The sequence below is a fragment of the Dipodomys merriami genome, unplaced genomic scaffold (genome assembly GCF_024711535.1).
Source record: "Dipodomys merriami isolate MVZ:Mamm:240054 unplaced genomic scaffold, mDipMer1.0.p SCAF_8, whole genome shotgun sequence".
Taxonomy (NCBI): Eukaryota; Metazoa; Chordata; class Mammalia; order Rodentia; family Heteromyidae; genus Dipodomys; species Dipodomys merriami.
The window spans coordinates 9,993,712-10,018,581 of record NW_027206401.1 but is presented as its reverse complement, the minus strand read 5'-3'; the positions used below and the strand labels follow the sequence as shown (position 1 = coordinate 10,018,581).

At 40.8% G+C, this 24,870-nt stretch overlaps 1 protein-coding gene across 14 annotated transcripts in view; it reads right to left on the bottom strand.

The window, feature by feature from the left end:
* The window catches only part of Syne1 (spectrin repeat containing nuclear envelope protein 1), a 406,378-nt gene that overhangs the window by 331,921 nt on the left and 49,587 nt on the right, over positions 1-24,870 (bottom strand). For all 14 annotated transcript variants that reach the window (XM_070010443.1, XM_070010444.1, XM_070010431.1 and 11 more), the window contains 2 exons: positions 17,445-17,506; positions 2,776-2,871 (listed from right to left, as the gene is read on the bottom strand). In XM_070010443.1, coding sequence (XP_069866544.1) covers positions 2,776-2,871; positions 17,445-17,506 — 158 coding nt within the window. The remainder of the gene's footprint in view (positions 1-2,775; positions 2,872-17,444; positions 17,507-24,870) is intronic.

Below are 24,870 nucleotides of genomic sequence, written 5' to 3'. Positions count from 1 at the left end.
TTCAAAAATATACTTCACAGTTTCAAAACACAGATGAGGAAGCGATTTCCCCTAAAGTCCCTAATCCCTGTATTTTTTAATGGCAATTACTCACATTCTTAAAGCAAAGAATTAAATTTAGTGGTCCAAGGTCTATGTGTGATTTAAAAACATGTCGTTATCAATCCATCTAAAGAATATCTGTTCTCCATACAACATTCAGTAGACATTTTTTTTTAAAAAAACCTCCTAAAAATAATAATTTAAAAATTCCCTAAGGTCTTAGATGAAATCACAAATACAGGAGTCATGTTGGGCTACCAAAGCAAGCCATGATGTTATATTGAGACTCCACCCCTATCCTGAGATGCTGGCAGTAGAGACGTTGCTGACCCATTTGGGCGTAATTCTTGAGTGATCATGGTCAAAGCCAGCGGCTCAGGCTATGAGAGTGCTGATGCTAAGTACAGTATTCCTAATAGAGCTCTATCCTGGGATAATTATAGACTCACGACTGGGTTAGCACCCTGGAGGCCAGGCTTTTGTTCAGCCTCCCTTTGAAAGGCTCTCAAAGAATGCGTAGGAGGCTCATCCCTTACAGCTTTCCTCTGCCCCATGAGAGTCTGGAGCCTGGCGCCCAGGGGCACAAAATGTACCTCGCCCTTGCACAGCATATCTGCCATTTCAAAATAATCGTATGAGTAGAACTCAGCATCTGGAAGGACTCCACATCAATTAAGAATGAAGGTTAATAAGGAAATTGCTCTCCTGTGTCTCAGTCTCCCCATCTGTCCAGTGATAATGCCAACAGTCTTTCTGAAATCCCTCCCAGCTTTAAGTTTCTGTAATTCTAACTATGCCTAAGTGGGGCACTGAAGTAAACGTGGATTTGTTTTGTCACAAACATACATTTTCTACAGTAATTTAGCTCAGCAGGTAAATGTTCCCCAAGGTTAATGTAGACTATTGGCCAAGTACAATGGAAAAAATTATATTGGATACTTAAAATGACATATACTTTATTATTTTTCCAGTATAGAAGATTGAACCCAGGGTCCCTCGTGCTACAAAAGCATTCTACCACTGTGCTATAATCCTCAGCCCAACAGATACACTTCTTGAAAGGCCATATGAAGATTCTTCAACTTTCAGATAAATAGCTTAATTCAAGAATATGATAGCTGGTTATACCAGGAAACCAACTGAGTATACATTTCAATCTAATGCTCTCATATCCTAAGGCTTACCCAGTTTTTAAGCTCAAAAACGTGCCAAGAATTCCAACTTGATTATTCACATATATACATATATAAATTCAATAAATTTATAAATTAACTATAAACAGATAAAATAAATTATAAATAAATAAGCTAAACCAAATATATGCATGTATCTAAATTTATATACATGTGGTGTCACCCAAGCGGAGCTTACACATGGATGGGGGGGCATGTAGTTTAGTGGAGAGGTGGCCCTTAGTAGCAGGAGTGAGGGTGGGTAGAAAGGAAGAAGAGTCAATAAAAGATATGCTTCTAGAAGTTTCTGCAGTAGGCAGCTGGCTCTCAATTCTACTGGGGACCTTAGGCAACATGTGTAAATGATGCCCCCTATTAAATGTTTAAGCCTAAGACATTTATTCATGAAGTCTCATCTAGTTTGTTGAGGTCTCTTAGGGACCACCGGCTCAGCCTTTGAGAGCTGCCAGGCTCTCTCCTGTGGCAGCAATGCTGCGCGATCTACCTGTGCCTGAGTTGAGGAGCCATCAGCACGCGGGAAGGTCTACCACTGGCACACTAGAAGCCATCCGTAAGCTGAGATATGACACAGGGAGACCAGGCGTCTGCTACAGTGTGACTCCTACTAAATCATTCACACAAGCTTCTCATCTGGTCATATTTTCCTAAAAATCCCTTCACAAAAGTTGGGTTGAGAACTCCCTGCACAAAACTAACTGGACAGTCACGGGAAGGCAAAAATACTCTTGAAAATGCAGTTATACAAGTACTAACGATGGTTAAGACATTTAAAAAAGAGAATCTTGCCCACCTGAGACTTGTATCTACAGCATTCTGAAATAATTCTGAAAATTGTCTCCTGAACTCTGTCTCCCATTACCATCAATGTTAATAAGTAATTTACACTTTTACTTACTGTTCCCTTAATCTGAAATTAAAAGACATAAGCAAGAAAAATTAACATTGTATTATTTGATAGTATACTGGAAACACTATAAAATAATGTTTGATAGTGATAGCTCACTGTCCCCTGGATTTCACGCCACTGCATCCATAGTTTATAAAAGAAGCCCCTCTGAACATTCTATCCTGTTCCAAATTATTGATGATGGGAGAGGTCACCACCAAAAGTGTGCAAAATGTTGCACTGCATACATGCTTAATTTTTTGACAAATATCTACTATACAGATTATACAGGAATTCTTTTCAAATGGGCAACAAACACTTAAAGTGAGACCTTTGTTAATTTTGTAATGTTGTTGATTACCATACAATGGATACCGTTGGTAGCCATTTGAGGTTGCTGATGAAATTCTTACTACTGTAAACAGAGTATTTTCAAACAGTTGGTAGGAACGGGAAAGAAAAATTGCTTCCTAGAAGTGATTGGTAGACTATTAAACATAGTAGACAGGTAGACATGTAAACAGGTAAGCATCTATTACCAATGACAAATCAGAACTTTCTCTTGTGTGAGCAGCAACCCAAGGCTCTCAATCCCACAATCCCCACATTCTAGACAGAAACCACCTGACAAGTACAGTTAGAGGAACTCCTTACCAGTTTTTGCCCAGACAGGACTTCCAGAAGAGCGAGGAGCTTGACACCATCTTTCATATCTTCAAAAAGATCATCCACCACCATTGGGGGCTTCCGCTACGAAATCAAATGCTTCTCATTAGTATTGGAAATTTGTAGGAGAAATTCCAAAACTACACACTTTTGGAGGGGAGTTGTTAAGGATCAAACCTAGGACCTCATATATGCATGGTACACACTCTACCACTCAGCTTTACCGCTCAGATCCTTTATTTTGAGTATAATTATCAACTACCCTTTGATATCTTCAAGATGAAAAGCAATCTAGCAAAGATAAAAGTCAATATTCACCAACCTCATAAAATGTAATGCTTAGGATTTAAACTTGTATTGCCCACTGCATTCTAGAAAGAGTCATGGGAAGGGTGTGAGATAAAAGAAGAAAAGAGGGCACCAACAGCCTGAAAGGTAAGAAGCAGAATTTAGCGGTTCCCAAAGGAGCAGCAGCAGACAAAATGGAGCAGCCTCGTCACCTCCCTGTGATGAAAACCCAGCTAGTGCTGGGGCTCCGGAGGAATTCCCTGACTCCAAGTCCAAACCTCCTGTCAGTGCAACACTGAACCCACAGGTGCAAACGCACATCCACGTAGACTGACCAGTGCCCCTCCATCCCCAAGCCCCAAGGTGGGTAAACAGCAAGCCAGCACCCATGCTGGGTTCAGGAGGATCCTCTGATTTTCATGAGCATTACCAAATGTCCCATAGCCTTGAATTTGGGTCTATCATGACTTATTAGAAGGTGAAGAAATAATGATGATAATGCTAGTGGTAGTTCCTGAATTTCAACTGTTGGTGTGTGTGTGTGCATGTGTGTGTGTATGAGGGGGGGAGGGAGAGGGAGAAGGAAAGGGAGAGGGAGAGGGAGAGGGAGAGAAAGAGAGACACGTGGGGCTTGAACTCAGGGCCTGGGCACTGTCCCTGAGCTGTTTTGCTCAAGGCCAGTGTTCAACCATTTTGAGCCATAGTGCCACTTCCAGTTTTCTGGTCATTAATTGGAAGTAAGATGGACTTTCCTGTCCAAGATAGATTCAAATTGTGATCCTTAGATCTCAGCTTCTTGAGCAGATAGCTAGAATCCAGTGCCCAGCTACCTGTCTCTCTTACTTTCTCAACCTCTCTCTTCCCTTCCCTCCTTCCATCCTTTTTAAAAATATGTTCTTACATAGAAATATTTTAAAACCAAATGTTCTGTTGAAATTAACTTTCTTCTCTACCCACTGATATGGTCCATTTATATTTCTCTTCGGACTGCATGAGTTATAGACTCTGAATAATGTCATTCTAATTTTAAATGTATTTTTCTCTCTATATGAAGTGAACAGCTTGAATGCATTTTACCCTCATACTGTGAAACACAAGTTCAAAAATAACTGTGTATCTTCAGTCAATCTCTCTTGAGTCTTACCATTCATAATTATATAGCAAACATATATTGGTAATATGCAATGTTCTAAGCATATAAAGAAAATAATTTAGCATAAAAGGAGCCATTACAATGGGAACCATTTGGTCCAATAAGGATCAAAATTATTGTATTAGACAGCTGTACCATTCAAAACAATTCTAAGTACCCACTTATTCCCAGCTATGACCAAACTCAATCCTAAATCCTCTGTTTTATTGCAAAATTTTGTCTGCATAGATCTAGTACCTAAAGCCTTTCTTCTAGGGAAGTGTCATCTTTGAAACATTGTTAAGCATGTGACAGAAACTGTAAGTAGGTAGCTGGCTGACTGAGGGAGTGATTGTCAATACTGTGTGAAATAAAACATATTAGTTCATCAAAAAAATCACCCAATAATGAAAAATATCTCGGTACTTAGGAAACATCTTTTTCAGTCTCATTTTTCATAAGATATTGCTTGTGCATAGCACATGATTGACCAGCAGAGAGTGACCTTTACAACTGTGACTATATCCCATTTAATTTTTGGAAGAATGTTCTATCTTCTAGAAAATCTTCTAGCTAAAATACTTCTCCTGTTGCATACATAAATACAGCACCAATGGGACTACAATGGCCAGACTTGGGTCACAGGGCCGGAAGCCAAAAGGAAGATAGAAATGAGGACAATTTATTAGAGCCTGACTTAACAGCAAAATGAAGACTGAGCTTTTGTCCATGTTGCTTTCAAGCACTAGACAGAAGTCAGTCATGTACTTTTCAAGACCACACTAATAATTCTTTTTAATTAATGGAAATTCTGATCAGCAGGCTTTTGTGTAGAGTACTTAAAGAAGTTGTATTTTGTGCCTAGTACCCTCTAGAGTAGAGCCAACACATATTTATGTTTTATCTGAGGTGGTGTAGAAGATGGGCTCCTGACCTGACTTGGAAGAGAGAAAAAGAGGGGGCATGAGGGGGGGGGTAAGGGGAAAAGGGGGGGAGGGAGAGAGAAAGAGAGGAGGGGAGAGAAGCAAAAAAGCAAAAAGAGGGGCTTCTCACTCCTGTACTTCCTTTCTAGAAACTCGCCCTAAAACAAGTTTTACCCTACTTTCTGGCTCTGGGATTATCTGGTGTCTATCTAAACCCTCTAAAAAGTCAGAGAAAATGCACCTGTTTCCTGCTGGGCTGTTGGCACAGCTTGGAGAGTCCCAAAGGGTACAGATCTAAGCCTTGTTCTCTATTTTTTCTCCTCCCCTTTCTTTCAATCCCTAACCACCCCCCTTGATAAATATAATACGAATTATTCCCATGTTCTTAGGACTTGAATGAGGTCACAGCTTTGTGAAATCTAAAGACAAAGGTAGCTTCTTTTTAAAAAGTTTTATTGTCAGGGCTGGGAAGGTGGCTCAGTGGTAGAGCGCTTGCCTTGCATGCCTGAGGCCCTGGGTTTGATTCCTCAGCACCACATAAGCAAAAAGAAAAAAGCCGGAAGTGGTGCTGTGGCTCTAGTGGTAGAGTGCTAGCCTTGAGCTGGAGAGCTGAGGGACAGCACCCAGGCCCAGAGTTCAGGCCCCACGACCGGACTCAAAAAAAAAAAAAAAAAGCTTTGTTGTCAAGGTGATGTCCAGAGGAGTTATATAAGTCAGGTAATGAATATATTTCTTTTTTGAACAGTGTCACCCCCTCCCTCATTTTCTACCTGTTTTACCCCTCCTGACCACCTCTCCCCCAAGCTGTATAGTTCATTTCCAATATAGTGTCTAGTGAGTAGCACTGCTGAGTTGGTTCACTCTGAGAAAAAGGTATCTTTGACATAATTTTTAATGATTGTTTCTCTTCTTTGGTATAAATAATCTATTTTTTGCTACCATTGAATATAGATTGTGTGTATATGTTCATATTCCCTTTTCTCATGGCTAACTAAACACCAGTATATATTGAGCCCTTGTCAATATCTGTTTTTGTAATTTTATCTGTGAAAGGATGGTCATGTTCACTGTACTTTGTATCATTTTTATGCTCTAAAAAAATTTCCTTAGGGGAAAATGGTTAAGAGAGCAATTTAATATATTATGACAAGAGATGTCAAAAACAACTACAGTATTTGCATGCCATAAAATTTAAGGAAATCATTACAAATTGTATACAAAATGAAAAATGTTACATGAAGGAAATATGGCTACATTGTCACATAAACTATGCAGATCAAGTCTAATACTTAGTAGGTGTCTCTATTGCTTAGATATTTCCACACTTAAATTTAGTCAGATTTTTTTATGCCGGTCCTGGGGCTTGAACACATGTCTTGGTCACTGTGCCTGAGCTTTTTCACTCAAGACTAGAGCACCACCATTTGGGCCTCAGCTCTAGCCACTGATGCCCAGTGGTAAGCCTTTTAATAGAGAGGAGAGGTTAAAGAAAGACTAGGAAGAAGAGGAATGAACGAATGAAATGCTGTTGAACATCTAAATGTGTGGAGCAGTGTTATGTGGACTCTACATTTTTTCCCACTTCGTTTTCTAAACTGCCACACACGATGGAATGCCACTCTATCTCTAAAATACACCTTGAACCTCTGCACTACAAAGCCATTGGCCAAGACTTCACTCACGTTAGTGGGGAAGTTAATTAATGAAGCCATGTGAGCTCTCAGTATTGTGGCTCCTCCTAACGAGTAATACTATACAAGTCTGTGCATATATCAGAAAGAAGAGAGACAGAAGGAGGGAGGGAAAGAGAAAGGAATGCAAGAGGGAGGGATGGAGAGACAGAAAGACAGACACTGAGAGTATATGAGGGGGAAGATCCCATACCAACCACACCCTGATCATAGTCTCCAGGGTGGAAATGATGAGCAAAACACAGGGAACAGTGAGCCATGGGAAGGGAAGACAGGTTGGCCAGCTGAGGTACAGGAGGTGACCGCCCCCAAACACTGGCAAAGAGCCCCCCCACAGTAAAATGCCATAAAATGCCAACACAGCCTTGGGCCACACGAATAAAACTGTGATCATAGCCACAGACAGTAGCTGAATGAAATCAATGTTGTCACTCAAAGGCTTTGTCCTTGTACTCAGAAAAAAAAGGTTTGAATTCAATGCTTTTGATGTCTTCTGAAACAAGGTAGAACAACTTAAAATTGTTATGTGTCACCTCTTTTTCTTTTGGTCCCTTGAGAAAAGCCCCCATTGTAATTACTTTCCACACAGAGATCTGGCAAAAGTGGGAAGATAGTTCCCATCCTTTCTCATTTCCTGATGTCGATACCATCACCATTTCCACTTCCTGGATTGTTGAATTCAATTCCGGATAAATTTCCCAAAGGCAATAACTGCCCTCCGGCCCAGCATTAATCTGCAGAGTGAGGAGCGTGGAGACTCTGCTCTGGATAGTTTTTAGGTACACTAGAGCATTTTCAGTATGTATTATAAAAGAAGCACTGTTGATTTCATTCAGCACACAGTTGGGGATGCCGTTGACTCCTTACTCACACCCAACGTGGCTGATCCTTTCACAATTGTTGGCTTTGTTTTCAAAACTCAGGCAGAATCCAATGATCCTTCTCCAACTCCACGGCTGATACAGATTCTTTGGTTTTCTGTTTTGTTCACTGGTACATTCTCAGTACCTAGAATGTTGCCCAGCTCATGAAACAGCATTTAAAAATTATTCAGCTTGGGGCTGGGAAGGTGGCTCAGTGGTAGAGCGCTTGCCTTGCAAGCTTGAGGCCCTGGGTTCGATTCCTCAGCACCACATAAGCAAAAAGAAAAAAGCCGGAAGTGGCACTGTGGCTCAAGTGGTAGAGCGCTAGCCTTGAGCTGAAGAGCTGAGGGACAGTGCCCAGGCCCAGAGTTCAGGCCCCACTACTGGACCCCAAAAAAAAAATTATTCAGCTGGGCATCAGTGGATCACACCTAATAATCTATTCTAGCTACTCAAGAGGCTGAGATCTGAGTATTACGGTTCAAATCCAGCTCAAAACTCTCATGGCCAATTAACTACCAAAAACCCAGAAATGAAGCTGTGGTTTCATTGAGCAAAAAAGCTAAGGGACAGTACCTAGGGCCTGAGTTCAAGACCTGTACACACACACATACACACACACACACACACACACACACACACACACACACACACACATACACACACACAAATATTTGCTAGTGAATAAATGCAGTAGATTTCTAAATAAGTAACTTTGGCAAATACTATTAACATGTTAATAGTGAGATCTGTATCCATGTCATTCGTACATTCTTTAAACTAATACATGCTATTCATTTTGAAGTGGCAATTTGTCTTTACAATTTTCAGTTGCATATTTACAAGTGGCTAATGTATCAGTATGTTTAGGACTAGCAAGTAGAAATTGGTTTGTTTTCTCTAGTTTTATTAGGGTATAATCAACAGATAAAAGCCACATGTATTTATAGTGCGTAAATGAGGCTTTGTTGTGTGTACAATGTTGTGAAATGAGTAAATCAGCCAATCATCCTATTTGTGACATCGCATATTTAATGCAGTTTTAATATAAACAACTGAAGCATGAGTTCTGGAGTGCTGTCACATATTTGCTTTTGTCTCTTTGCTTCATTATCTCCTGTGGTTGTTCACTAAGAATTCCCCCAAAGAGCAGGCCAGGAAACAGATGGGGAGAAAACTCAATTAAGGAAGTGTTTCCACATCATCTTTCCACATTGGCAGAAAGGTAACTGGAGAGACCAGAGAAACCACCAAAGTGAAATTTTATGAGAATTAGGGTGTCATTCCATCATAATTTCCATGGATTACTTTTCTTTTCCAAACATGGAAAATACAGCATGTTCCTTTGAAAGGTATAAATGCATCTGAGTATTAAAACAAGATGTGCTCTTCTTAATGGATCTGTCCTTAGCTGAATGCTTCCTCACCTTAAAAAATATATGTATGTGGAAAGCTTACCCACCGTATGACAGAATGCACCCTTGTGTGGAAATAGAGCCTCTGTAGAGAGGTATTCAAGTTACCACAAGGTCATTAACCTGGGTCCTAATTCAAGGGACCACTGTCCTTAAAAAGGGAATTTGTATATAGATAATGGCAGCCGCAGAGACACAGGGTGGAGAATGCAAGGCTGAGAAGGCACCCACAGAAGGTAGGTAGGTGTGAGGAGTTTCAGAAGGAGTCAGACCTTCTGGTCTCCAGAACTGTGATATCACGCATTTCTCACTTGAAGCCACACAATGTATTGTTAGTGATGGTAGCCTAAGCAATGGCTAGACACTCTATGTGCTTTTCAGTTCTTCTAAAAGATGAGATATCATACGACCGCCCCCAACCTGCTTTTTTTGTGCTAGTCCCTGGGGCTTGAACTCAGATCCTACACAATGCCCCTGAGCATTTTCGCTCAAGGCTAATAATGTTCTACCAACTGAAGCCACAGCTCCACTTCTGGCTTTTTTTTTTTTTGGTGGTTAACTGGAGGATAAAGAGTCTCACTGGCTATCCTGCCTGGGCTGGCTTTGAACTACGATCCTAATATCTCATCCTCCTGAGTAGCCAGGATTACAGGTGTGAACCACCAGTGCCCACATCATCCTTTCTGAAATGTTCAGTGCTCATCCTTGACAGTTCCCTAAATATAAAGCTGGCAGATGGATAAAGGATTGCTCACCACATACTGAACAGAAACATCAGTTATAGGAACACTAAAAAAAATGGCTACTTGAAACCTGTTTTCAACCCAAAGGGCTAACTGCCAAGCCATCTATTTCACAGCTAGATATCACAAAGTTTTAATCCAGGGAGTTTAAATACAGCTAGCATAGTCGTATTCTACTTGATAAAATGAGAGATAAAAAGTGAACTTTCAAGCACAGGGTAGAACCAATATGGATATTAGTATGACTTAAAGACTGTTTCTCTGATGAAGCTTCTTATAGAATTGGTTGGAAAGGACACATTGAAATCATGCTGTTGGGGAGCTGACAAAGGCCTGTGAGTCTGGCTTAAAACTTGGGAATGCTCTGAGAGCAATAAATTATAAAATGTACAAGAATTATATATTTTGATGATCAAATCTTAATGTATTTACCCCACAAAAATAATTCTTTTGTTGAGACATAAAAAGATTGCACTGGCCCGGAGCTGGTAGCTCACGCCTGTCATCCTAGCTACTCAGGAGGCTGAGATTTGGGGATCACGGTTCAAAGCCAGCCCAGGCAAGAAAATCCCTGAGATCTTAGCTCCAATGAGCCACCAGAAAACTGGAAGTGGAGCTGTGGCTCAAGTAGTAGAGCACTAGCCTTGAGCTGAAGAGCTGAGGGACAGCACCAAGGCCCTAAGTTCAAGCCCTACAACCAACAACAACAGCAAAAAGACTGCCCTGCTATGTAAAAGATCTGGGGCCCCTCCTTGGGAACCCCTTTAATTCAATTGCTTTCCGTGGGTTTTCTCTCTGCCTGAACCCACATATACACATATACATCCTCTTGGCCTGTGTTCTCAAAAGAGGTGAGGTTCCTCTACTCCGCTGGAATCCTCAGCCCCCACCGACGCTCACGTCCCCCTCTCGGAAGCCCTAGACCTCCGTCTCACCATGTTCTCTCTCTTTACAGGTTCTTTTTGCTATTTATTTTCTGGTGGTTCTGGGGTTTGGACCCAAGCCTTCAGCTTGGTAGGCAAGCACTCTACCACTTCAGCTATATCCTGAACCCATTTTACCTTATTTATCAGGTAGCATTTCATGCTTTTGCTCAGGGATGGTCAAGTGTCACCATCCTTCTTTGTCCAACTCCAGCAGAGTTGGAATTACAGCCGTGCACTACTATATCCAACCCTCTTCACTCGGCCTCAATCTTCTTCTACATGAAAATGAACTGGAGATCACCCTTTGTGGAGAAAACAGCTTTCTCCAGATTCTAGCTAATATCCTTCCCTGTAAGCATGTTCTGTACACTAAGTACCCTTATGTACTTGCCCCTCACTGACCCCTGGGCATAACAGAATTGCACTCCTAAGGCAACTAATAATTTTATTCAGAAGAAAAGGTTTACTATTACTATTTGTTATTATATTTTTAATTGTTTTATTGTTATCATGAAGGTGCTGTACAGAGGGGCTGCAGTTGCGTAAGTCAGGTAGAGAGTACATTTCCTTTTGGAAAATGTCACCCCTTCCCCGCTCTCTCCCAAGTTTTCCCTCCTACCCCACCCACAAATTATATAGTTTACTTTCAACATCATGTCTAGTGAGCACCACCACTGCGTTTGTTCACCCTTTGTCCCTCTATTTCTGTGCCTCCTCTTACCCTCCCAAAGACAAACACAGAAGACAAAAAAAAAAAAAAAAAAAAAAAAACCAAAAAGAGCAAAACAGAAAAGGCCAGTGACATGGCTTCAAGTCTCATAGACATTCAGTGACTCTTGTTGAGACAGAACTCGGCGGTCTTCCATGAGTCCTTTCTTATTACCTATCTCCATGTATGACCTTCATCATTGGCTCGCTGAAAATTTACAAGACATTATTGACTCTCCCTCAAGAGTCGAACTAATTACTCCATTTGGTCAAGTCTATCCCTAAACACATTTTTAATCTATCCACTCTTCTCCATGTTGCTTCATTGCCTCTCATCTGACTTACTGCAGGACATTCAGACTCCAATTGTCCTGTTGCTATTGCCATTCATGAAAAAGAGGGAGGGAGCCAGATCCTGAGTGACCCTGAGTGATCATTCCTCTGCCTAAGGCTCTCCCCACTTTATGTTGCCCATTAACCAAATCTGATAGACCCGCAATACATAGTACACACTTCCTGTTGCTCATGGCCAGACTATGACAAGTTTTCCAAGCCATTTCTGGACCTGCAATTTCAGATATACTTAGCTTCTTCAGTTCCTTCACCGTTCCATGCTATTGATTACCTCTGCACCTTTGAAAAGACCGGTTCCTTTTTCTACCCAATGCCAAGACATTTCCCAGGATTCTGTTTAAATGTTTTTCCCTCTGAAGTCCTAGCAGGTGGCATGAGCTCTGTCTGCATTTCTTCACCAATGTATCCATAATCCCTAGCACATAATCAGAGGTTACAAAGTATTTGGTGAATGCATAATGAAATAAAAAGTATGAGTATAGACACAATGGTCAGTGCCCGTGGTGGACTAAATGTGTGTGCTTCCCACCAAATTCACTGGAGTGAATTTCCTTTGGGAAATGATAAAGTTTAGATAAGAACAGGAGGGAAAGGACCACGTGATCAGTATTACTAACATCTTTACAGCATGAAGAAGAGAGAGCAGAGTGCCTTCTCTCTGCAAAGTGAAGACAAAGAGGGATGCCCACAGCTCTCTCTCTCTCTCTCTTCTGAGGCATGAAGATGGCCCTCACCAAGAAATGAACTTTCTAGCACCATGGCCTTGGACTTTCCAGTCTCTAGTAATGCAGGGAATAAGTGTTGTTTAATCCTTATAGAGTCTGCAGTATTTTGATATAGAAGCCCTGGCAGACAGCAGTACCCGAGTTTGGGATCCCTGGGACTGACTTCTGGATTTGAAAACTGAATTTCAGTCTGAGATTGAAATTGAAATCTGGCTTTACCACTTGCTTAATTATCTCAGACTTATGCCTTTTAGGTTCACAGTTTGTAAGCATAATACTTATTCATTGTGAGGATTTCGTACAAGATGTGAAGGCATTGCCGTTGGCCAATGGCAGCAAGGAGTGTTGACAAGTTAGAATGGAATCAGGAATCTGCCTCTTAAAAGCCACCGTTCCAACCAACATTGGAATACTATAGAATAATAGAGCTCACCGAGTACCATCAGACAAGATTCTTTTTAATAACAGAAAGAAAGGAGAGATCAGACCGATTAAGTAACAACCACTCACTAACTTTTGTTAATGTCTATTACAATTCTTTGGCATTTTTTTTTAGATTTCAGTGCTTTTCATAATTGCAGAAGCATTAAGACTTGGATTCAAAAACAAAGGAAATATCAGAAAATGAATAGCTAATTATAACTACAAATTTGAATAATTTATGTCCTTGTACTAAAAATGTCATAGAACTCCCACAGAAAGTCTTCAGGTTTCTTCCCTATTTTTATGAGGTATTGAATTTAAGAAAAGTGTATTTTTCAAAAAAAAAACATTTGTGGCACTTTATCTCTTCATAACTGCTGTCAAAATATTTGTAAAGAATTGTTATCAACATGGACTAGCATCAGTAAACAAGTTAATTTTAAGTAAACAGTTTATGAATTTACAACTTAGAAAAGCAGGAAAACAAATGAAAATTTCCTTTAAGAAGAAACAACTCTCCCAATTCACTTTGTACATGTGTGCACTTGGTGCATGCTTTTGATTTTTCACTCAAGCCTGGTGCTCTTCCACTTGGGCCATATCTCTACTGCTTGCATTTTGATAGATAATTGGAGGTAAAGGTCTGTCCGATGTGTCTGCTTGGGATGGCTTTGAACTGTGATGCTCAGATCCCAACCTTCTGCATAGCTAGGGTTACCAGTGTGAGCCACCAGCACCTGGCTCAGTTCACTTTTTTTTAAAGCATATCTGAACATCACCCCTATGAACCCAAAACTGAATGGCCTTAGACAGGCCACAGAGACCAGAGTTTTTGCTTCTCAACTCAATATCTCAGGCCTTAAACCTGACACTACCAATTATTAAAGTTTGTCTTGAAAGAGTCAACTTGTAAAAATAGAGTTTGAGAAAACTGATGTTTTCTTTTCAAACTCAGAAGCTTCTAAATGATCCTTTGAATTTTTAATATTTTTAGATTGCTTAAAATATTTAAAAGGCAAGATATTAGGAGGAATTCAAAATGTATTGTTCTCATTTCAGCCTGCAATGATTCTCATGACTCTAGCTGCTCAGACAACCAAAACTGGATAAAACATTTACAAGTTGTCTTCCAGAAGTGCTAAACTCTAGCCCACTCTCCTGTTAACTCAACTTTTTTCTCTTCTCTTGTTCTTGGTTGATAAAAGGACTTGGCCCATCATGGAGTATTTAAACCTGAAATCTAGATGACCAGACAAGAAAAAAAATTTTGTTGAGATGTGTTTAAAAAAAAAAAAAGATAGAAAATAACGAATCAACAGAAAATTGAAGGAAGCAGGGCACACATAAGCAAGGAATTAAATTCAACTCAATAACATTCTATTTTATTGAAATTGTTTGATAATCAGATTATTTTTTGAAAATCCTAAAGCACAAAGCTAGAATAACAGGGTCAACCATACAAGCAAGCATCAGCTAGGAAAATAACAAACTCATGACCACCGACCTCATAGAACAGAGCTCCTAACCCCACATTAGAAATGTAGCAGAAATTCTCATTTGCTTCAAGTCAGATTTTGGACTCAATTTAGAGTCTGCTGTAGACTGAACACTCTTGTTTTTTCACATCCAACAGACAGATATGCAGATGGGCACCAGTGGCTTACTCCTGTAATCCTAGCTACTCAGGAGGTTGAGATCTGAGGATTATGGTTTGAAATCACCAAGGCAGAGAAGTCCATGAGACTCTTACTTCCAATTAACCAGCAAAATGCCAGAAGTGGAACTGTGGCTCAAGTGGTAGAGCACTAACTTGGAACAAAAACATGAAGTGAGACTGTGCTTAGCCCTGAGTTCAAGCCTCAGTATCAGTACAAAAGAAAAAACAAACTAAGTACATTCTATCTCCCAGAACTGCCAGATATAAATAATGTTTGTCATTTTACCTACCTAGACTCTGTTATCTTGTTCAGCAGCCTAAAGTGACTAACACATTGGCAAACTAGACAGAATTCACTGACAAAGTAGACAAAAGAGAATAAGCAATGCATAGAGAAATATCAAACCAGACTCAATCTCACCTGCAATCACATGACACCAGCTCTATAAAACACCAACAGCAGTGCAAGCCCAATCTTTGGGGCAGAAGACTTCTCAGTGATAGGATAAACCATCTGCCCAATGATTGAATAAGCCAGACCAGTGGGAAACCTGACTTCAAGAGACTCCAGAAGACATTGCAAGCTTTTGAAACTCCTGAAAGACTATCACTCAGAATTGAAAGAAGTCATGTTTCTTCATTATTTTCCATAGGAGAAAATGTTTACACTATGGCTTTGGGCCTGTTCTATAACTGGAAACATGTTGTCTGGAGAGATTTCTATGTATTGCTGATTATCAGAAGCCATAGGTTAGTGTTTTCAGAAGCTATATTCACAAGAAACTTATTAGGATCCTGGGAATACACTTCCACAGAGATTGATCAATGATGTGTGTGTCTGTGTGTGTGTGTCACTGTGTGTGTGTATGTGTCTGTGAGAGAGAAAAAGAGAGCGATCATCTCTGCGTTGTTATAGCCAAGTAGTGTTCAGGTGAAGGGAGCAATCATCCAATCATGGTCTAGCACCCCAGAATGGCTTTGGCGAGCAGGCCCACTCACGAAGGCAGCAAGAAGTCATACAATGCCTGATCCAGAAGCTAGGTCATACTTGGAACTGACCTTGTTTCTGTAGCAGCTGCTATCACTTCAGAACTGTCACATAAGCAAGCACACTGTCATGGAGAGGGAAGGGTGCCTCCATTTTAATTTGACAGCATACATAAATAAAACCTCGGTGGGGCTGAGAAGTTTAGGCTCTGCATGTGGAGAAGGTTATGGATATAATGGAGATGGAAATGGAGATAGACAGGGGAAAGGAGACTTGAAGTAGAGACACAGAAGGGTCTGGACCTGGAGATGGGCAAGGGGTAGACGGAGGTGATACTGGCATGGGAGAGAAGTGGTTGGAAGAATGGTGAAGGCATACAGCAGAAACAGAAACTCAGTGTGGACACTGATGGACAGAGTTTGGGGAAGAGAGGAAGAGGTAGACAGTAATTATGTCTGGTCCAACTGCTGGGGCAGACAGAGATGTTGACATCAGCACAATAAATTCCCAACTGCCCCAGCACACTATGGTGTCAGATCTGATCTTCAGAATGTTTTCCAAATAGGAGTCATATCTTCCAATGAATGTGTGGTTTGGGGCTATGTTTGGAGAAATACGATAGTGATCTATAATGCTGGCATAGATAAGCTCAAAGTAATGACCATAGGTGTTATTCTTTTGCTTCGGCCTTCAGTTTTCAAGGTGACTCAAGAAAGGAAAATTGTAAGTATGGGGGGGGACAAAATGGCTCTTACATCGAGGGTATAATGTATCACCTGTGCATGCAAGATATTGGCCCGTTTCTGAGCCTTTTAAATGGCATTGTTCATGCCTGAATAAATAGTGTAGGAGAAACACATGGATTTTAGCCTCTTGTGTGGACTTGACTCTCAGTAGAACCCACTGCCAGGTGTGCAAGCCATAGATCATGATATAACCTGTGCTGATCATTTCATCATCATTAAATAATACTGAACTATTCTACTTTTTTTTTTCATCAGGTGATGTCTAAGCTATTCAAGTGAAACAAGAAAAGCTAAGACTCTGCTAGTTTTGATTAAGCATGCTTGGAGAGTGCTTAGCACTGTACACAAGTTCTTAGTAGTTACAAGAGAACTTGAAAACGTAACGATGTTTGCAGCTTCCTGATGCTCATGGAAAGGTGAGGCACAAAGTAGCACAAATAACTGAAAACATTCTGAGCATTGCCCTGTCTGCTACAGGACCTGGAGAAGCTCTGGGTGGCTGAGTTCTACAGCAGAAGGAGGGGATGGCCTTGAGAGAGGGGTGTGGGCCCCTGGTGGCATTCTGGGAGCTGAGAGACAGGCTCCCTTTAATACATGTGTTCAGAAATACCAACAGAAACGAGAGACTGCAGAACAAACCAAAGCAGGAATGAGGCCACAGAACAAGGGGGAAAGGGGAAAGGTGACTTTCAATATCTGTAGCCACCATCCATCACTCGGACATGTGGAACAATTTAAAGAAATATTTAAACAGAAGTCACCTTGACAATAAGCCCTTGGCATATAAAAATCACAATTGTACATAGCTATTGACAATACTGTATTTCTAGAAATTTTTCTTAAGCAGAAAAATCCACAAGCACATGGCCAGTGTATGCTCAAGGACTTTCATGGTGATGTTTTGTATAATATGAACTACCTGAAAAGCACCTATGAAGCTACTAAGCCAACCGGTGGGATTGCCGTTACCACTGATCAGGACGGGTGATGAGGGCGGAGGCCTTCCCTGCATGGTGTGCTCAGTGGTTTATTCACTCGGACCTCGCAAGCCTGCAGCTCTACATGGTTTTCTTACCTTGGCCAGATGGGAGTTGATCCATTTTGTGAATGTGCGTTTCTGTACAACCTCTTGCTCATCTGCAGTGAAAACACACGATTTGGTTAGATGACATAGCATTTAAAGGCATGTCCCAAAAAGTCAGTTGTACAACTCTAGAAGTAATCACAAATGCATTTCATCTTCGAATTCATTCGATAAAGTATTGTTTTAAAGGCTTGATATAACACCAAATATATAAGCAATTGGAGTAGCCCTCTGGAAACTATCGGTGAATACTTTTTGCAATAGGCAAGCCCTATGCTTATGAAAAGTTTATTCATCAATTACCCTCAGCAAATCTGTTTTTTTTTTTTAAGTGGGTTGAGACTAATTGCTAAGGTTTGTGCTAGGTATAAGTGGCGACAAAGAGATGAACAGAATAGAATTTTTGGCATGAAAACAAGAGAGGTAGAGTTAAGACAAACAATGACCTATGTGCAGTAGAGCATCACTCAGTGCTGCAGTAAGTCAGAGGTGTACCCATGAAAGATTACAGGAATATAACCCAGGAGTGAGCTGGGCTGAACACATCCTATGCTGACTGCCCCCCACCCCGCCTCGCCCCTGGAGCTCACACTTGGGTTATAGGCAGAGGGTGGGAAGAACGAGTGACTTATTTCTGCTGACAGAATAAAACTAAGGTGGTAGGAGCCACATCTGTGATCTAAATTACTCCAGCTTCACTGGCTGGAGTGCAAGATTCTCCTTCAGGCCTTGAAGGACCAACAGCTGGGAAGAGGGTGAAAGTTTATTTCAAACGTTAGATTTGGGGTTCAAAGAAAGTACTCCATAACAATAGAAGATCCCAAGTAGCAAAAACAGTCCTTAGCAGGAAGAACAGTGCTAGAGGAACATTAAAACCTAACTTTAAACTTGATTACAAAGCCATGGTAATAATTTAAAACAAACAGCTTGATCCTAGCACAAGAATGCACCTGAGGACCAGTGGAATAGAATCGAAGGCCAAGAAATGAACCCACAGACCTATAGCCACCTGATACCTGATAGGGGAGCCAAAAACAACAGGATGAAACAAAGACGGCATCATCAACAAATGGAGCTGGCAGAACTGGCTATACATGTGCAGAAAGCTGAAGCTAGATCCTGATATATCACCCTGCACCAGAATCAATTCCAAATGGATCAAAGACCTCAATGTAAGGCCAGAAAATGAAAATACTGCAGGAAGGGATAGGGGAAACACTAAGGCTCCTTGGCATAGGTCAAAACTTCCTCAGTAAAGATGGAGAATCACAACAAATCAAAGAAAGGCTGTATAAATGAAATTGCATCAAACTGAAGAGTTTCTGCATGGCAAAGGACATAGCTAGCAAGATAACTAGAAAGCCCATAGAATGGGAGAAGATCTTTAGTAGCTATGCATCAGAGAAGGGCCTCATATCTAAAATATACTTAGAGCTCAAAAATTAAACCCCTCAAAAGCAAATTCTCAAAGAAACAGCAACCCAATTAGTAAATGAGTTAAAGACTTAGAGAGACTTCTCAGAAGAATAAACAAGGATGGCCAATAGACACATGAAGAGATGTTCAACATCTCTATCCATAAAAGAAATGCAAATCAAAACAACATTGAGATACCACCTCACCCCAATTAGAATAGCCATTATCAACAAATCTAGCAATAATAGATGCTGGAGGGGCTGTAGGTGGGAATGTAAACTTATTCAACCACTCTGGAAAGCAGTGTGGAGGTTCCTGAAAAGACTAAACATAGAACTTCCCTATGACATAGCAATCTCCCTCCTGGGCATTTATCCAAATAACCACAAACCAAGCATGCTAAATCTACAAGCATGACCATATTCATTGCAGCATTGTTTACTATAGCCAAGATATGGAATCAACCCAGATGCCCCTCAGTGGACCAATGGGTCAAGAAAATGTGATATATATACACAATAGAATTCTATGTTTCCATCAGAAAGAATGGTATTGCTCCATTTATAAGGAAATGAAAAAAAACCTGGAAAGAATTACATTAAAGTAAAATAAGCTAGACCCAAAGAAACATGGTTTGCCTCATTTGTAGTAATTTTGTGAATCTGTGTGGCTAGGAAGTAGATTAATAAAACTAAACCTTGCAGCCTACAAGACATTTCATATCAAGAAGACAAGGACCAGGTAGGTGCCAAGGGATCGTGCTATAATCCTAGTTACTTGAGAGGCTGGGAATGGGAGGATCATAGCTTGAGGCTGGTCACAACAGAAAAGTTCATGAGACCCCTTCCTGTCATCTCAAACTATTGAGGGAGACTGAAATTGGGAGGATCGCAATCCTAGGCAGAAACATCCATGAGATTCCACCGGCATGGTGGGAATCTGGATAAGCCTACCCAGCCTGCTATTCTAGTCTGGATGGGAAGCCTAAAGAAGGTGGATTCTGGCTTAGGTGCACCGTCAGTTGGCAAGAGAGATATTATCTTTAAAATAACCAACAAAAATAGGACTAGAGGCATGGCTCAAGTAGTTGAGCACCAGCTTGGCAAGTATGATATCTTGGGTCCAAACCCCAGTACTATCAAAATAAACATTTTTAAAGAGACAATGAATGGTTTCAAGGAGCTGAACATTAGCTCATGGGATTTCAGGAAGACTTTGCATCATCTTTGCTATTTTTTTCCATTACATGCACTGTCCTGTCTCACTATTGCATGTAGGATACATGGAAAACATATCTTCCTTTCACATTAACAGGTATATAGATCTAGACTAATCACCCAGGGGCCTCATCTATACCTAAACCAGTAGCAGATTGCACAATCCAGAACTTGGAGCTGGATGCCCAGTGCAAAGCTGGAGGAGATTCTTGCTCTCCTGAGAGGGGATTAGAGGATAGACTGTAATTTATGGCCACAAAATCCACTGTCCCAGGATGACCCCACCCATGCAATATGACTTTGCCCTTCCTTCCAACAAGGGGTAGCATTGATTTCCCCTTCCTTTAAATCTGATCTCATCGTGTGCCTGCTTTGATTAATAATGCAGCAGAAATGACTTTCTGTCATCTGACGTGAGGCTTCAAGAGACCCGGCAGCTTCTGTTTTATTTGTCTGGAACACTGTCTGAAGAGCTACCATACAAGGAAACGAGTTTATTTTGGAGGATGAGAGTCCACATGAAGAGCTGGACCAGTCTCCAGATGAGTGGAGTTCTTGTTGATCTTTCCAGTCAGTCCTGCAGAGAAACTCAGCCCAGGTTCATGTTGGGCCGATGGGCCCTAAGCTCCAATTAGGAAGAAGTTCTGAAGTTCCACCTCACAGTAAGTTAATAGTGCATTTGCACATCTCAAAATAGCTAGGACAATGGATATGTAAGGCACTCTTTATAGGGAAGCTATGAAAGACAATGCCTGTGGTCATTATCCTTAACCTTATTTGATGTGAAGCCTCAAAACATCACCTCATAAATATACAAGAATCCTATGTGCTAATCAAAACCAGAGTTAGCTCAAGAATGAGGCTTACAAGGCACAATGGTGTCTGGAGAGTTATGGAATAACAAGTAGAGTTATTAGAACTTACTTCGTGTTTTATTGAAACCTAGCAGATCTGCAAATGGATTGCTTAATGAATTTCCCTGTGCCCCTACTGTGTGCTGGTCATGTTGGTTGGGCCTGCTATGAATGCAAACTGAAAAGATGGGTTTTCTCCCTGGAAGACCAGAGAGAAGAGGGAAATCAGAAAAAATTACAACACAGCCCAGATTACATGAATTCAGAAACAAACAACTGAGCACACTGACAAGAAATACATTGACAGGTGAAGAAGACTACAGTCATGAGATGAATGTCAACAGGAATGTGAATGATATGAAAGCCATATTTGCTGGGACAAACTGCTATTCCAACACCTAAGGTTTTTTCCCTACTAAATCCCACATAAATACTCAAAGTAAAATACTATGAGGGCCTCTGACATCAATGAATTGTATTTCTAGTCAGCACAGATGTCATAGAAGAGCTTCAAGTTAGGGCTGCGTGAACTTGGCGCACATAAAAAATCACTTCATTAAAAAGTGGGCAACTCCTGATTTTTCAAGGAAAATACATCTGTGAACTTTTTGTCCATTGTGAGCTCTGAAAATCCCAGTGCAGCAGAAGACTATTGAAAATTTCCCAAATTCCACTTCCATATTAACCTTTCATTTCAACATGAAACTGTACTTCAATGCAAGAACTTCAGTAAATCAAACCACAGCATTTAATTTTGCAGTACAAAAAGAACATAGAGAACAGGTATCAATGCTCATGAACTTGATAACTAAAATTCAGTATGGGTTTTTTAAAAACATAGTTCTCCCAAATATATGTGACTTTATCCCAGGCAATACTTAAAATGTTTATTATTTTTCATTAAATTACTATCTATGTCTTAAGCAAGTTCAAGAACATCATCCTGGCTGGGCGCCAGTGGCTCACACCTGTAATCCTAGCTACTCAGGAGGCTGAGATCTGAAGATCAAGGTTCAAAGCCAACCTGGGCAGGAAAGTCCATGAGACTCTTATCGCCAATAAACCTCTAGAAAACCAGAAGTGGTGCTGTGGCTCAAGCGGTAGAGCATTCACCTTGAGCTGAAGAGCTGAGGGATAGCGCCCAGGCCCAGAGTTCAAGCCCCACACTGACAAAAAAAAAAAAAATGTCATCCTGTATTTTCACACTTTCGAATTCTGTATTTTACAGTACTGATAATATTTCTTATTCTCACCTTCTGATCTAAACTTCTTTTTTCTCTACATGCATTTTAAATTATTTATCTGAACACATATCCAATAATTTGACAGAATCTTGCCTGCATTTAATTTTTTTGAAATATTTTTGTGCTGGGACTGAGGCTTTGTGCTCTTGCTTGGATTTTGCTCAAGGCTGGCACTCTAACACTTGAGCAGATTCCATTCCTGGCTTTTGGTTGGTTAACTAGAGAGATTTGGCTGCCTGGGCTGGCTTTGACCCAATATTCTGGCTCTCAGCCTCTTGAGTGGCTAGGATTTCAGGCATGAGCCATCAGCACCTGGCAGAATTTCACATATATTTTATAGTGCCTGTCCCATTATAAAAGATGTAAAAAAAATTTTAAACATCAACATTCTGAAATTGGAGATGGAAATAAAATTTAAAAACAAATACAGAGCCTAAAAAAGTAAAACTAAGATGAGCACTGGTAGCTCTCGCCTGTAATCCTAGCTACTCAGGAAGCTGAGATCTGAGAATTGTAGTTCAAAGCCAGCCTAGGCAGGAAAGTCCAAGAGACTTTTATCTCTAATTAACCAGAAAAACTGAAATGGAGCTGTGGCTCAAGTGGTAGAGTGCTAGCCTTGAACAAAAGAGTTCAGGGACAGTGCCTAGGCCCTGAGTTCAAGCCCCACCACTGACAAAAAAAGTAAAACTATGTAATCACATTTCAGGAGTTTGGTTTTGCTACTGTTCCTAGGGCTTGAACTGGGCACTGTCCCTGAGCATTCGACCACTTGAGCCACAGCTGTACTTCCAGCTTCTTTGGTGGTGAATTGGAAGAGTCTCACAGATTTTCCTGCCCCTTCTGGCTTTGAGCCATGATCCTCAGATCTCCGTCTCCATAGTACCTAGGATTATGCACCAAGCACACGGGGCTGTCAGATTCTTTGGCAGGTCACTCAGTGATCACTAGGGGGGCATTGTCGCTTTCAGTTGCTTCAGGGCTGAAATGACACTGAGACCTTTGTCAACAAGAAGATGTACCGGGGCTGGGAAGTTGGCTCAGTGGTAGAGTGCTTGCCTCGCATGCATGAGGCCCTGGGTTCCATTCCTCAGCACCACATAAGCAGGGAAGGCCAGAAGTGGAGCTGTGGCTCAAGTGGTAGAGCGCTAGCCTTGAGCTGAAGAGCTCAGGGACAGCGCCCAGGCCCATAGTTCAGGTGCCATGACCAACAACAATAACAACAAGAAAATAAAAACAGAAGAAGATACACTGTGTCACAGATCCTGTGGATGCCATAGCACACACAGCGGCTCCATGAGGGAACTGCATACCGCAAGTGGAAGGAGTCTCATGTGCTCCATCTAGCAAGCTTATACGTATAGTAGTGTATTGCTCTTAAGTTCATCTTTAATAATTGTCAAAATCAATCATCTGTTTGGAATGCATGTGGCAGGCACAATGCATTTCTCCTATCATCTAATTCAAGCTTTATGAAGACTCTTATGAGGAAATCCACACTCTCTTTTTCTCCTTTCTCTGTCTCTCAGAGACAGAGACAGAGAGACAGAGAGAGAGAATTCTGAATTAGGAAGGTTAATCAACTTGTCCTGCAGAGCAAAAATACTGGAGGGCAGACCATTGATCTCTGCCTGCCATCAAAGCCCATGCCTTCAGTCACTTCTTGCCCTTCTTGAGTGAAATAATTGATTCCAACCACTTCCTCAAACACTCTTGTATCCAAATTACCCACAAGAGTTTCCAGAATGTTCTCACACAAGACATCTGATCTGGAGATAGGTAATGTAGCCACTATTCATAACTCATAGGTGAAGGTAACACTATTCATAACTCATAGGTGAAGGTAACCCAATTTTTCGCAACAGCTTCCCAGTATGAAAATGCTGGGGTCGCGTGAAATCTGCCTGACCCTCTGTTCCACTGTAGCCCCTCAGTACCACCAAGCTAACCTGAAATCTCCCAGGTCTGGGAAGAAACCAACACTGAGATCTAGTAACCCAGAGACCCAAGCAGATGCAGTGGAGATCCTCATCAGGACGCATCAGAATCAAATTTTCAGCAGCTGAAAAGGAGCAGTGGGAAGCAGCAACAATGCTTGTTATGGAAAGGCAACATCTATAAGTTTTATGAACAGATTTCTCAGCAGAGTCCTTGCAAACTAGGAAAAGACTGGGAGGATGCATTTATAACATTAAGAATGTGATCATCATCAAAGTGATCATTCAGGGAGGTGGGGAGAGAAGGGATGGTAGGGGAAAAACAAAGGAGGGGGTAACAATGCTCGATAGGAAATGTACTCATTACCTTACTCAGTAATTGTAACCCTTCTGTACAGTATCTTTACAAGAAAATTTTTTAAGTGATCTTTCAAAAATGGACAGATGAAAACTCTCCTAGAAAAACAAAGCTAAGAAAATTTACCACCTGCCTTATAAGAAATGCTAAAGGGACTTGTTCAAACAAATAAAAAAAGAATCATGATGAAAACCTAAGAAAGTAAACACTTATAAAAACAATAGTGTGGTCAAACTCAGAGCACTCTAATGCTGAAGCAGTGGTATATAAATTACTTTTAACCCTAACATAAAAGTTGAAAAGCAGAAATATTTAAGATAACTATAATTACAGTCATTTTTAGTGGCCAATATAAAAAGATATAAGTCGTGACATCAATAATAGTGTGAGCAAG